The sequence below is a fragment of the Cydia amplana genome, chromosome 5 (assembly GCF_948474715.1).
Source record: "Cydia amplana chromosome 5, ilCydAmpl1.1, whole genome shotgun sequence".
Taxonomy (NCBI): domain Eukaryota; kingdom Metazoa; phylum Arthropoda; class Insecta; order Lepidoptera; family Tortricidae; genus Cydia; species Cydia amplana.
Window position 1 is genome coordinate 10151338 of NC_086073.1, and position 16562 is coordinate 10167899.

At 36.6% G+C, this 16562-nt stretch overlaps 1 protein-coding gene across 5 annotated transcripts in view; it reads right to left on the bottom strand.

The window, feature by feature from the left end:
• LOC134647958 (tensin-1) overlaps positions 1-16562 on the bottom strand; it is a 148731-nt gene that overhangs the window by 54628 nt on the left and 77541 nt on the right. For 4 of the 5 annotated variants that reach the window (XM_063502357.1, XM_063502359.1, XM_063502358.1 and 1 more), the window contains one exon: positions 7929-7997. In XM_063502357.1, the coding sequence (XP_063358427.1) occupies positions 7929-7997 (69 nt within the window). Of the gene's footprint in view, positions 1-4611; positions 5024-7928; positions 7998-16562 lie in introns of those variants that run through there. The other variant, XM_063502361.1, reaches the window with a different exon arrangement.

Here is a 16562-nt window from a genome sequence, read left to right on the forward strand (position 1 = left end):
CCGAAAAACTCATTGGTACGAGCCGGGGTTTGAACCCGCGACCTCCGGTTTGAAAGTCGCACGCTCTTACCGCAAGGCCACCAGCGCTTCCGCTAGGCCACCAGCGCTTCTTGACTTGATTACAAATAAAGAGTTGTAAATTATCAATGTATTCACGTCAGCTTCGACAGTGACAGGCTATCGGTCTCTTCCATTTGCTAGACCGAGAGCAGATATATGTACTTATTGTAACAAGATGTAGACACGACGACCTGCGCCACGCGCACGCCAAGATAGACGACCTGCAGGTACCAGTACATGCACTATACACTCCTGCGGGCGCAGCAAGGTTCCATTTTTATCGCATATCACTATGCGCGTCCCTTTCGCACTTACATACTTGTGAGAACGTGACAGGCATGGTGACAAGTGATAAAAACACGATTGTGCTACGCCGCCTGCTGAGCCCGCACACTTACAACCACAATGAGTTGGATCATATAGGCTGAAACTCCAGTTGCTCCTACATATATATTTCTTACATACATAATGACAACATCTACTTCGTGTTTCTCAGTCTATGTTAGGATAAACGAATAATTTTAATAATAAACAACTGTGGAGTTTATTAGCAAAAGTTTACTTATAGTAAGGCGTTATTGATGTAAGGATGTAACTAGAAGTCCCCGTATCGACAACCGACAACCTTTTGCCCGAAAATATGTCCCTATTGTAACGGTGAGACATGTCGATTCTCATGGGAAGGGTTAACTTGGGCTCGCATGTGAAAGTCATAAACAAAATTATTTTTATTTAGAGCTTTATATTAAGGGTAGGTAGGTTAGGTAAGTTAACTCTACGCTAAAGATTTTTATTTTGGGTAGCGCGAATTATTAGGTACTTATAGGTAAGTTCTTTCGTGGCGAACTGTACCTGCATTAATTACTGAGACACCTAATCCCATTAAAATAACGTTTTAGTAACAACTCACCTATACAGCTAACCGCCGTTTGCATGCTAATTATGTGTATACCTACGTTAATCATCTACATTGACAAATAGGCAGTTACGGCAGAGCATCCAAAGTCTACGAGTGTCTTTATAAAGATGCTTGTCACGCACGGGCCTTCTCTTGTGGACTTTGTAGCACAATACGTTCTACACAGGAACTATAACTAATTCAATAAGGCGCTAGTGATACGACTTCCAGGCTGAGTAACCTCATGACATAGATCTTATATAGCATGTAGGTACAGTGAGCTGTGAAATTACATGGAGAAATAGGTTTAAGATCATTTATTCTCATAAGAATTTTACAAATTATGAATGAATTCAATGATAAAAGTCACCATGCACTTTTACGGCTGATGGTACAATATACATTAACATCACTTTAAATGGACTTCAGAAATTATGAAAGCTAAACCTTAGCTAAACCATAATTATGAAAGCTAAACGAGTAAAATACTCGTAAATATCAATAAATGAGAAAACGTAATTTCGTTTCTTCTTATACTAGGGTCATTAAGTAAACGGTAGTCTGGAGTTGACAGCATTCTACATGGCTTATAGTTTAGAGAATAACAGTTACTTATACGTATGTTAAGTTTCAAAATCTCTGCTCTACATTGTGTGAAAATAGCACAGCGTATTAACGAGCAGGTAGATAAGATAATAAACATCCCACGTGCCGCCGCAGCCTGCATCGTAGTCGCAGTATGTCGGTACATCCATCGATAATAACAGCAACACACGTATGCCGCCCCTAGACCTTACCTCGTCGCAATAAGGTTTACGACTGGTCAGCGAACTGCGACAACGATGGTACATCGGTGATCAAGCGCGTAGGCGCGCACATGCACTTAACATTTCGTTACTACTTTCGACACGTAGCGGCGTGATAAGCCACCTCGAGGAATTAATAAAGTTATCCACGCCTCCAGCCGACCGCGCCGTTCCTAGACACGCCAAATTAGATTTGTTACACTGTTGAAAACGAACGACATCACGTATTTCACGGTTTTGTGGTAACTCACTACATAGCTTTGTTGAATGAATTGACATCGGATTGGGAAAACTTTTAAAACTTTTTGCTCTATGAAAGAATCATGTCTTGGATAACAGCCAGATTCTGCTACAATATATAAAGAGTATTAAATCATTTATAGTGTTTTGAAAGTGCTATAGATATAGGGGCCCGATTCGGATTTTGAAATAGACATCTGTTGGATATCTTTTAGACATCGCCAAGATACGATAACGATATGTTTAAGATCTAACCTGTCAAATTTGACATTTGCGCGAGTCTGGAGATACTCTTGAACGATTTCCACAAGATTTGGCTTAGAGATCCAATTCACATCTAATAGATATCTAACTCTATAACGTAAAAGTGACATTGGTTGCCCGAATTGCGCTGCAAAAGAGAACTAGTTGAAATCTAAACTATAACGTATCTAGAATGGATCTAGTACGTGTCGTCTCTTGTGAATATCTTGAAGTTCGAATACGGCGGTAGGTACCTAATGCGTTTGTATACACTAATATATCATGTTGGAATACGGTGCTCACACAAGTCACACACAACACATGTTTGCTTGTCACTGATGGAGTGCCGTATGTTTTCTTTTGCGGAGAAATCGTAAGACTTGGTGAGAGTTAGAATACTAAATACATTACACGCATGTTCCTCCATGAAAATTTAAGATATAGGATAGCTAGCTGATCCATTGTATTTGCAGCTAAAAAGTTGGTTAAACGTTAGAACGGACGTTGCGTTCGAAATATTTAGACGAATTATTGTTAAGTATTACTTCAAAGTAGGTAGGTAGTATTTGCTTTGTGCATGACTATTGGCTTCGCCCTAGAGCGTGTGTGGTACACATTGATCTAACTGTTGACATTGTCAAAAAGTATGCAGAAGATTATCGTCCGTAAAAAACCGAACAAGTGCGAGTAGGACTCGCCCACCGAGGGTTCCGTACAAATTTAACTTATTGTAATTTCAATACCATATGCGATTTGTTTTTTTGCTTATTTTTAAAATATTTTACCTAACATGTATTAGTCAAGTACCTAAATGATATTACATCAATAATATCACATTAAAAGTGTGGTATGACGAGATAAGTTGTATGGAGGTATGTTAATTTGCTACTAATTTAGTTTGAGACAAACATTTATTTGATTCGACCGTTTACCGTATGTTTTAAGGTTGATAATTGACATTGGTGAGGACCAATGTTTGGCACTTCAACATCAATCAGCAATCGTGACCCCCTAAAAAATAAATACCTATGACTGGTAGGTATTCCTTCGGTAAGCAAATACAATAGTTCGTTTGTGTAGTTGGTAACGTAGGACAGCTGTATATGCGTCATGTTCATGTTGTTTTAAATGCGGTAACATAAAGTTACACTGATGGGTAGGTATGGACTATGACTTCTGTTTATTGCGTTTGACATTGACGAACGGGTTTAACATCTGATGAATATCTTACATTGATCAGTGCCGTACCGTACGTAAGTCAAACTTTATGCTTTTGTAATACCTTAAATGTTATTGTTGTGCGTTTAAAAAGTTGATGTTGTGACTAGATGTTTTGAAACAGAATAACATCCATCGTATATTTAGGTTTTTATTCAGTATTTGTGACCGTTAATGAACTCTTCTATAATTAAAAAAATATATGTACATCTGAATTGCTTACTACATACCTTTGCATCTTTTACCTAGGACCTAGACAACAAGAGTAACTGAAGTTTAACATTTAGTGAACTTATATTTCTACCTATCTATAGGTACCTACTTACTTACTTTTTAATATTAACTAGGATCAAACATTACTAGGTAGTAGAAGAGACGGACTTAATAGGTACATTCTCAGAATCAGAAATATAATGAAACATAGGTTGTGCAATTTACACCCCCAGAAGGGCTAAGATATGGCCGGCTCTTTATCATTTGTCACCATGCCTGTCACTTTCTAACAAGTATGTAAGTGCGAAAGTGACGCATGATATGACAGATGACAGGTGATAAAAACGCGACCATGATACCGCTGCAGGACGCATCAGTGAGTGGCAGGAGATTATATTTGTCAGGCTGAGGCAGACATGGCAGAATGGAATTACAAGAGGCTAAATAGCTGAAGGTAAACTCTCGTCGCGCTACGCGGCCCCCGGAGCGTCGCGACTCCGATAAGATAACCTTGCCTTTCAATTTACTTCGCACAGCACCGCGACGCTGCACGCTTCACACTACAAAAACTAACTGTAATAAAACTCTTATCAACTCCATGTCGACACACTCCGCGGGTCAGCCAAACGCGCGTGCAATCACGAGCCCTTTCCTTATCACCTTATCAGCTAAGAATAAGAGCTTGATTGATACACGTTACTCCTATTAATGTATCTACTCTTAAAACAAACCGAATGTCTATGGAATATTTTACCGCGAGCCATCTTCATCTTAATAGATTAAGATTGACGAGGGACAAATTAATCTCGAGAGATAAGTTAAAAACAACGCCGGCGCGTGCTTTTTATAAAACATACAAGCGGAGGGTAGTAGGTAGTAGATACAGCAAGGTGTATTGTCCAAAGGTGTGGGTCGAGTGGCTATGCTAGGTACCTCGTGCTCAAAGGGGTCGTCTGTGCGGGAAACCCGTTTCTGTTTATCTCCGCTGAACGACAGCCTCCTCTTGAACAACTTCATCTTTTAGACGTGGTCGCCGGCGGCGCTGCGCAAACGTCACTTCAGACGGGGAACCTCATTATTTTGCAGTGGAGCCACTTAAAACATTTTTGAAACTTGAAAACATCACCTAATATGCACTGAGTTCACTTTCTCGTAAAGAAAATACTCGTGACTTAATTTTGAAGAGTTTTGGCGAGTTAATAGGGATTTTTGTAAAACCTATACTGCCTGTATTTTCCCGCCTTTTATGTTTCCGCACGTGCGGAGTGCGGGTAGATGCGCGAGCACGCGCGTGGGTGGCTGCAGTGTACGGCCGAGTCGCGCGCCCGCCGCGCACTGCCGAAGCCCGCAGCGCCGCGCCGTCACCGCGCCGCGCGCGTCACCTTCGCACCACGCCATCAGGAACCGGCATTCCCGCCCTCCAATATTTTTGCAATTTGTTTGCATTTATCGTTGCAATATGAATTCATGTAAAATGCGATTCGCCATAAGTAATAATCACTAGTTAACGGTTAACTTTAAATAAGCGACTTAAGATTGGTATGGTATTTAATTTCACAAACGGGTCTACCGCGATATAATTTCATTGTTTTTACCTTGAATTCCGACGTTTCAGCTGAGTTGCACCAGCTGAAACGTCGTTATGTGTACAAAACGCGAGAGTTGAAAGTGTTATATTGGTATGGTACCTACCTATTCAAATGTACCTATACACACCACATTTTTCACGCGGGTGTTTTATGATTAACCAATCCATGAAAATGACGTTGCACGAGTTGATTAAAAAAACCTTAACAAATTGTTTTGATTTCTAGCCAATCAAAGCAACCGGTTTGCGCAAACCGTCTCTATATTCGACTGAATGAACCCAGCATCCGTTGTTTCTGTAAACAATGTTCTAAACTGGACAAATCAAAGTCGACCTGCGTTTGACATATGTCAATTACCCGCATGGAACGTGCTCAGAGTAATAATATTATTGTAATGGGATTAAAGTGAACGAGCGGCTGCAGAGGTTAATCTGTAGTCGCCCTTAGACATGAATTATCTACGTTACAAAAATACTTTAATTGACTAAAGTTTATGAGGCGTATATTTAAGTATAAATAGTTATGACTGCATTATTTTATAAAAATACTACTTCTTTTAAATAGTGCTTCGTTGAATTTATTTCTTGTATGTACCTACTATACTTGTACTGTACCATACGTGCTAGACTAGTAGATACTATCAATTATCTTCGTAAGTATAAAAATAGTCTCCTAAATATTAAATCGACCGCAGTCAAGGTCCCGAGTTAAAGAACATTTACTTTCAATCCTCACTGACTATAAAAACTAAACAAAATAAAGGCAAATAAATGTGAATCCTAATATGTAATATAATTTAAGAAATTATGTGTAAGATTTTTAGCTTAATATCTTTATCTTTATATCCCAACAATATCCTAAGCAGTTAATTATGGAACAAGTAACATTTTTATAAATGTTGATATCGATTCATTGGCGAAGCTGCAATATGTCTCAATAATTAATAAAATCCAATGAATAATGGTTAACAGTCCTTGTCTGAAGGGTAAAGCGTCGACATTTATTTCAATTAAAATGATCTTGCAAGTGCAGGGGCAGGAGGTTAAATTAAGAAAGAAATAATGCGTTCGCTAAATTGACACTATAGTGTGTAAGATGCCAATTGATTTTATCTTAGGTTTGACCTTACTTTAGCACCTAGATTTTCCTAATAATGATTTGCTAAAAAATGCTTCAACAACAATTACTGGCCCATTGTTTTAGTGTGACAAAGAGACCTCTCGCCTTTAAATATAATGATCGTTACGTATTGGTCTCAAATTGGTAGAGTCGATTTCCATTAATTGTTTAAAATATTTGTAGGCTAAGTTAAAATAATACTACTTATCTCTAAACTGGACATGAGAATTCCGAAGCATCAAGTTTAAAGTTAAGGGTTAGTGATATTTGTTTAAGAGCAGGAAGAGAGAACCACGAAGGTCGGAATGTAGCGCCGAGCTGCGGAACAGTTAAATGTTTGAAGTGTCGTTAGCACTTTCTAAATCCTTGCCACAGCGTGCCTAACACGGGGCACATGGTACAATCAGCTCAAAGCAGTGCTCAAAGCATTAGAATTAAACACGTCAACAGGTATTTGGTATTATAAGTCACAATGGTATGCGTCTTGCCAAAAGTTTAATTTGGTAAAAAAAGATCAAAATCAAAAAATAGGCGAAAATAGGGATCAAAACCAATTTAACAAATTCTACTTAAAATGTTCACTTTTATCATGATATGATTTGAATTTGGCCGTGTCAGCGATTTAAATCTAAGCGAAAACATAGTACGTACCTACACGTTACTTATTCTATTATAAAATTGTACCATCATTCATTCGATCAAACATACCTATTACTGATGAACACTCGACCGTGATTTCTAAGCAATTTACTTAACGGGTAAGGCGAAAATAATGTGAAATAATGGTCGGAACAGGCCGGGAGTTTACCCGAGTGGTGTGAAAATTAAACCGACGCGTGAGCTCCGACTCCGGACGGTCGTGCCACTTTCTTGTTCACGTCCCATAATCATAATCATAATGGGGAGTAATATCAGCAATTTCCAGCTGCAAACAGCCCCTTATATCAGCCATATCTCGCAGCTCGTATCTGCGAATATTTTTGGGCCGAAAGTTAACAACCTTACTCTTTGAGGTGCCTCCGATAATAGTAATTGCAGACTCATTTATACGACATTTTGACGGAATAATTGGTGATAAATGCCATTTATGGGGTTAAGGCAGAGCCTGGTTTGTACATTATCCCTTTAAAACTTCATTAGGTGCGTTTATTTTTACATAATTAACCAGGTATGGTTAATAACGGTTGGGTTCATTAAGCCTCAAAAGTATACTTCCAAAGTACCTACATAAAAACCTATGTCATGTGAATCAAGGTTTGGTTATAATGTTATAATGCATGTACTAGTTAATTTAGTACATTTTTATTTTATTTTACATCAATACATAGGTACATTCAATGTGGAAAAAATGAAAGTGGATACGCACTGTCAGCCAAAAATATACAGACCTATCATATTTCACGACTGCCTGATATTTCTATTTTCTTATCATTCAAGACCCATTTTTGACGAAAATAAAATGGTATGTACATCTTTTATTGACGATACTGTAACTGATAGCGGGTAGTGTCAGTTTACCATTATAAAAGTGTAATTACTTACAGGATTTTGCAGTTGAGCTAGTATCTGCGCAGTATTGGCGGGGTCTGCCAACTCCACGGCACCGGACACCTGAAACAAACAGTCCTCGCCCTATTAACCGGGTCAACTGTTCCCTGCGGGAACAACACGACGGAAACATATCTGGGTATGTGCACCGTGTGTCTTGTTAACAATTGTAAATTACTATAGCTCTTCTCACTCTCGCTCTCTTCACTTGTTTTTCCTTTTCTTTTCTTTCTCCTCACATCTAGGCAAAGGTTAATTGGGAGTAGGTTAAGGATACCTCAAAGGGATAAGTTGTCCTTTGTTTAATTGTAAGTTAAAAATTATGTGTTTTTGTAAAAAAAAGTGTTTACTACTACTATAAGTAAGTAAGTAAAGTAAATACAGTTTATTGCACCACAAAGAAAAATACAATAACAGATTTACAGTGTAAATAAAGGTAGCAACAGGCGGTCTTATCGCTGTAAGCGATCTCTTCCAGACAACCTTGGAGTAGCAGGATATAAAGAATAGAAAACTTTTAAAACAGGTAGTGCACGAAATAAATTACAGGAATAAGAAGATTACACATTCGACTACACATCATTTCATCATCGGTTTTTTACTATAGGTAAACTACAAAAGAAATGCCTCTAGGTGTTGTATAGTGTTCAATTATGGATTTTCGTTTTAAAGAAATAGGACGTTAACTTATGGACCGGATATTGCTTTTGCATTTTTCAGGGGCAACTACTTCAAAAGATAGTCAAGTTATATCTTCTCATAATACTCCTCTGTAGAGGGTTGAGTAATTACGTAATAAGGCTATATTTGTATCAGATTAATTTATTTCATGCATATAATATTGTCCGACTTTGGCTGTTATTTAAGACATTTGTGTTGCTTTGATGTAGCAGGTTCAGAAGTATCCTCACCAAATACAGGATCGACTGACACCATGATATAAATTCAGCGAATTAACTACCCTATATTGAGAGTGGCGTAATTATTTTTTGTACTCGTAATGCGTTGAATCGGATTACTAAATTCTTCTGAACTTATAAACGTTTCCAATGGTTCAAAGGAAACTTATAGGGTCAATATGGGAAATATGACTGCGGGATAGGCGAGGTTGCCACTAAACGCAAGTAGCTAATAATGTATCAACTCGCAAACAATGCCAGCCACACTTATCCCGTAGTCACAATTACCCGTATTGACCTAGCCTATTTTACATAAACTTATGTACCTACTTAAGTAACCAAGGCACCCATATGATGTCATTAATTTCATCATCAATGCCAACCTCCTCGTTTACTTTAATCAGCTGACATCGCACGCCGAGTTCAGCTATCATCACCGCAAATAGATCTGCAGATATGTATATCAAATATGTAGGTGCACAACAGACGCTGCCGCTGAACCGACCTTGCTCTACTATTCTTATTTGCGATTCAGCCTTGCCAAAACTCTCCTGTAGTGGAATATTGTATTGCGCTATAAAAGCTATGATATTGAAATTTCTTAAAATGGAAATGCATTTTTCGTAAAAGGTGGTACAAAGTTTAAGGTCGGTCGGTAAATATTCCTGTTAACAATATCATCTAATATTTAAATCATTAATAAACACTGATAATGTACCCTACTGGCAAGCAATGCCAATGCATGTACTCGTATGGGCACATATAAATGGCTTGACAAGTTTGGAAGTGTGACGTGTTTTTAGATTAGTTTAGTTGATCCTGGAACGCTACTCACCCTACTCGCGCAAGCAATGAGGATATACGGCTAGGTTGCGCGTGCGCAAATCAGTTCGCCCAAGGGCTGCAATTTGTAGCTATTGTCTATTATCGCGATATCTCTCCATTAGTCATAATGCCGTGCTCTATGATTTTATGTTACAGCATTCTCGTATATCGTTAAAATGTTTATGTTGATTTCAACCGCACCTCTCCAATAACTTCATTTAATCTACATATCAATCGCATCATCGCAGTTTACAAGAAACAAAAACCTAACGGTGTTATTATTCTACATTTTCCTATTTGGCCAGAAGCGACTCTCTATAGCCGTTTGACTTAATTCAGAGTTTCTTGTAGAATAATAAGTAAACAACCGGTTTATAAGCAATCACTGCATCACTGTACCTGAGATTTATATCCAACACATCCTTCACGGAATCTGCGGGAGAATTTCTAAAGGCATATTCAGAATAAATTATAGTATTCGCAGGTGCTTGGCATTCGCTAGTCGCTCGGTACGTTATGGACCACCATTACTCGCCGTCGCTCTGTAGGTGAAACTTCGGGAAATTTATGCATATTGAAAAACACATTGTTTATGGTAAACAGTACGTTGTTGTACGGTATCGCGAATGCCGTTGCTGACCACCAGTTTGTTTTAATGCAAATTATGGACTTGATTTTCAGCTTTAGAAATACGAAATAGGTACGTAGCCGGTTAGTTATAGGTACTTACTCGTATATACTTATAAATTTAATATGGGTATTTCCGTAAATACTGATGATGGCGAAAGGTTCTTGCTAATAATGCCATAATGACGGCTGAAGTGCTTGGCTGCTTGGAGAGAACTTTCTTAGCATCAGAAGAGAAACTGGGAGGGCTAATCTCACATCTGACTGACTGACAAAATTTAAGCAAATTACTATTAATTTAAAGAGAATTATTCTTTAAATTAATAATGTTTTACGGGGCAAAATTTAATGTCACGCAGGAAGTTCCTATATCAACAGGTAGGTAGGTAAACTCAATTATCTAGCTTTAAACCGAGCATAGGTATTTTAAGTGACTTAATGGTTTATGAGTACCAACTGTACCAAGTTATGATTTTTCTTTTAAAATAAAGAAGTACAATGTTGTTACATTGTTTCAACTTTCACGATTGTTACACATTATAGTGTTTTTGTTTTTCAAATGTGTAGATAGATTCTTATGGTATTCTTTTTATTAGCTTATAAATAGGAAATGGGCATAGATACTTTTTTTAACGACCAGTGCAGTCGCATTTCCACATTGGAAAATGCTCTAAACCTGGCTCTTACGTAGTGCCTTAAGACAATAAAGATGAATAAAAAAATTATAATTAATCTATTACGTCAAAAATAAACAAGCATTTCAGAATCACGATGTATTACTAGTTTACTAGATACATATTACCGGTAGCAAACTAATAAAAGGCGATTTGTAATTGGCCCCGCGTTCAGCAAGCTACAACATGGCAGGTAATTGCTACTCGCTCCATACCGAATACTCGGAAATGGAAAAGATTTTCCACCAATACATATCTACCAATTAAATTTCCACGTTTCAGTGGAACAATTTTTTTTTGATTGTTATTCTAAAGTTTTTTGTATGAAAACTGAACCTTTGTGTCTGAAAGATTCTGAAAAATCTGACGTAACCAAAACAGTACGGTGCCATCTTATCTTATCCATCCGGAGTCCATTAGGTTAACACACCCGACGTTAATGATGTGAAAATATTTCAAAAAGTAAACTTGATACCTAATATTTTTCGTTTAAACTTATTCATAATTCAAATTAATCTCTAAAGGTCAACTTTTCACGACGCTGAGTCTATAAAGATAGACTCAAGTAAGATTTGGTTGAAGTTGATTCAAATACCAACCTAATTATTTCTAACAATAGACTTTGCGAGGACCATTTAGGATTACACAAAGTGTTTAACGCCGAAATAAGACGAATTAATCAATAACTAACAAGCAATTTCTGTTACCATCTGGTAGTCAGATTGTAACTGCAGAAATTGGAGGCGTTTACAGTCCATACCTATTTTATTAAAAAAAAGTGTAAACACATTATTAACGTCGTCTGTATAGCCGTTTCACTTCATTCCATTAGCCAATTAAGCAATAGTGTGAACTTGATCGGCCTACGATTGAATACTAACAATGAGAAAAGCGAACGTAACTAGAAATGTGGACGAAACGTATTACGGACATCTCTCACGGCCGGACATTTACAAATCGCGCCACTAATAACATTCACCGGAATGAGAAACCATGCCGTATATTATCATTACGGGGAATGGCACTTTAACGAAGATAAGCTGTGAACTTAATGAAACGCCCTTCCTAGTAGAAAGTGACAATACTTATCTACATACATACTTCTATTGCCCAACCCCAAGTTAAATTTTAACTATGCCGGTTTGGCGACTTTGGCGCGATGTGTGTGGGTTTAAAACCCAATTGCTTTATTCATAAAATTGAATCTAAATGCTTAATGATGGGTAACGGTATCGCAGTAACATGTATTTATGTTTAATTACCAATTCGGTTCGATGTATGCTTTTTTTTATTCTCTAGGATGGACCTTTAACTCCATCCTTGTACCATTTGCCTGATTTAACCGCCTATCAATTTATTCTATTTAATTTAGTACTATTATCGACATTTTTTGGCTACACTCTTATTTTAATAGCACCTGTCTGCTAATCCAATTTATAGTACCTGCCTACTGACGTAGATAAATTGGACATTATGTACGTAATCAGGGCGAATTAGCCTTTATTACCGAGAGCCAAATAGAAACCCGACCGACGGCGCATTTAGAGAACATAATATGTTCTAATCATTATATGACTCGAGTTTTTACATTTTAGTATCGCCCTTGTTTTTACACACTTCTATTTCATTTAATCACACTATGCAAGAACATTATTTTTATTTCACTACAGTGATGCGAGACAAAGGCTAAAGGCTGTGATCCGCCCAATATTAAGCCACACCGCAGCCTTTGAATGCATTGAACCCTAAACATAGATTTAATACCTATTAACCCAAAATATATTTAAATTACATTAAAAACTACTGGTGACATGAAAGACGTAACCCTATTCATCATACAGTCAAGATTGAATAATTATATTTCAAATGTCAATTAAATTATAAAAATATTTGTAGAACATTTACCAGAAAGTGTTTTTGGAATGGCATCAAGAATTTTCAATATTTTACCAAATAGCATTTTAAATGAAGACAACATAATACTCTTTAAAGACGTCTGTTTGCATTTTTATCAAACAAAGCGTATTACTCCATTGACGAATATAAAAGAGACAATAATATAATTTAATTTAATGCAATAATTATTTAATGTTTAGAATAAGGTAAGATTTATGCATGCAGTTCATTGTTAAACTTACCAACGCAATTAAATTTGTATATACCTAATGCTGGTAAGACATAGTGATACTAAGTAATTATTTGTAACATCTATGTAGGTACCTATGTTTAACAAATAAAAAATATTGATTGATTGATTGAAAAAAATCGACTTAACAAAGCCTATTCCTATTAGGCACTCCTTCGGGAGTATGGAATGAAACCTTACCAAATATGGCTACCCCAAAAGCTATTAGTAAATAAATATTTTTACTAACGTTATAAATATTATAATGGTTTCATAGATTTCCTATAGGTATTTCTACAGTTTAGGTTGTAATGTTTAACATCTCACTTTTAAGAAGCAAAATTTCAATCCTTTTCTTTTTTATCAGGGAATTTCAAGTAATATTTTTAAAACAAAAGATTACAGAATGCCATCAAAATAAAAGCCCCGTGTCTATTTTTCTCAACAGTATCTTCGCAGTAACTTTAAGCATGGGCTTGGATTAAAGTTTCCACTCGTTGAAGACAAGTTACGACCACAAGAAAATGCATTTCATTTCCCGGTATTAGAAGAGCCGTGTCGGGCACTCCAGTGGTCTGCCGCATTGCCGGTAAAATAAACCTATTTAAGAACCACTCCTAGTCCCATGAGGCGTTCGGCACGGCCCCATTTCTGTTGATCCACTGCAGACCCCCACTTACTGATTGTTTATTAGGTCGATCAGGAAATCGCGAAGTTAATACCGGCCAGTTTATTTTCATAGTTCTTGAAGCTTTTACCGGTTACGCATGGCACGAAGCGAGGCGGCTAAACCAGAGCGCAATTGACGAATGACGAATCAAATACTAGTAGTTTGTATTAGCTAACCAGTACGGTAAAGTTTGGAGTAACGATTTCTACGCGGAGGAAGACGCAGGCGGTATGATGTTATAACACCATGTATTGATTAGCCTATTTTATCCAATGAAAACAAAATAAAAAGCTTTAAAAATGATATAAAATCTACACTTTGAACTCTCACTACTAGGTATTTCAGTTCAGACTTATTATTAAGATCACAAACTCCGAGCGGTTTTTATGTAATACAGTCGTCATTTTGTTTGTCTGTAATTAAAGCGAACATATAATTTTCATTTCCGTCGGCTTGTCCTATCATGCGTCGGCAGTCAAGGCACAATTTGTAGCATGTTGTTATTAATTACACGGTAATGTGGGCCCACCGCCGCCGTCCTGCAGCCCTCGAGTTCACATTCTGACAAACCAATTTCGTAATATTCTCTTAATGCAATCGAAGCTTTTTACCTACAATATGTACTTACAAAATAATGTCGCTCAAAAGAAAAATCAAAAGAAAACTAAAACTAGGTATGTTATCGTAGGTAGGTACTATTGTTAAAGGTTCTTCACAGTAGGATAAAACTTTAGTTAACTACCAGCTAATTAATGCAATAAATAATGACACAATATATCTCCATCATAATTAATCTTTAATCACTAACTTACCAAAATGTATTTTTTATAAACATTACGGGCGGGCTTGCCAGATTTATACGATACGTTCAAAGTTTAAAGACATTATTTTGCTTCTCTTTTCCACGTTAATTCAGCATTAATAACGATTCATTTTAACGAGACAAACGTGACACATTTATAGCAATTATTAATACGATGTGGATGAATATTATGAGCCCAAAAAGAATATACATATAAGTAAACTTTCATTTTTAGGGTTTCGTAGCCAAATGGCAAAAAACGGAACCCTTATGGATTCGTCATGTCTGTCTGTCCGTCTGTCCGAGTATGTCACAGCCACTTTTTTCCGAAACTATAAGAACTATACTGTTGAAACTTGGTAAGTAGATGTATTCTGTGACCCGCATTAAGATTTTCACACAAAAATAGAAAAAAAACAATAAATTTTGGGGGTTCCCCATACTTAGAACTTAAACTCAAAAAAATTTTTTTCATCAAAGCCATACGTGTGGGGTATCTATGGATAGGTCTTTAAAAAAGATATTGAGGTTTCTAATATCATTTTTGTCTAAACTGAAAGTTTGCGCGAGAGATACTTCCAAAGTTGTAAAATGTGCCCCCCAGGGGTAACTTCTAAAATAAGAGAATGATAAAACTAAAAAAAATATATGATGTACATTACCATACAAACTTCCACCGAAAATTGGTTTGAACGAGATCTAGTAAGTAGTTTTTTTTAATACGTCATAAATCCCCTAAATACGGAACCCTTCATGGGCGAGTCCGACTCGCACTTGGTCGCTTTTTTAAATACAAATGTTGTCATTTATAGCATACCTATTTTGTTGGTTTCAGATATTACACAATAATTAGAGCATCCAACACATAGGTACCCTATAGTTATAAATAATCTTTTCCTATAATCTAACAATAATTTACTCTTACAACAACAAACAATAGTTAAGCAAACACACAAAGCAAGGAAATAAATGAAATGAAACAAAATTTTTACAATAAAATGTAAATAAAAAATATTTTTTTCAACTCGAAAATGTAACTCTCTCTCTCTAGGCTGGTACTTAAAGACAGCGGTGGTAATATATTTAACAACAGAAAAATATAAATATTAAAGTACGACAAGAATACTGGTTGTGCGGAATGTGCGTGTTTCCTTAACCATTCTCCAATAACGGCTTAATATCCCCGCAAGATGACATCGGCTGTCTTTACAAATTAAAGTGTAAACCACGCAGATACCGACACGTCCGTACGTTCACTTCCTCGGGCCTGTCCCGATAAATCGAGAAGGGTACAACGAAATACTTTAAGTGAAAACAAAATGCAAAAGAAGTATACCTACCCGTTTGCGTGCACGAGAACAGCTTCAACTTGTAATGGGTTTATTTAAATTTGGCTTCAAGTATTGTTAAACGCTAATACGTAGCGTTACTAATAATATTCCGATAGGTACTTATATCATATAACAAATAATTTACGAGGTTGTTGATACACAATTTATGTTTTCAATTTGGATGAAACCTCTGTAACAACATCCCAGAATAAAGCATTACAAGCCATTAAAATTTAATTATGAGATATGTGTTTCGAGATTTTCGAGAGACATTTAGGATATGAAAGTCGTAAATTCAGCTCATGGGAATATTATACAGGAGATACCGGCAATTCTATTGTCATTTGCGTTAAATCTTTATTTACAGTATTCGGCATTACGCACGCTCCGGTGCTCAGGCTAACACAAGTTTTACGATGCTCATTTAGCAAGATCCATTTCAGTAGATTGCTCAAAAATATGGTAATCACGTCAATTATACTCCGATTAGTATTGTTAACATAAACGTATAAGTACGTCATTACACTAATTACCCATTACATAACTATTCAGATGAAGGGCAGGGTAAAACAATATAATGTAGTTTACCTACCTATAGGAACCTATATAGCTCCCATTTAATATAGTGTAAAAACCATTTCGTCACAATTGGAACCTTTGATTCGAAAATGCTAT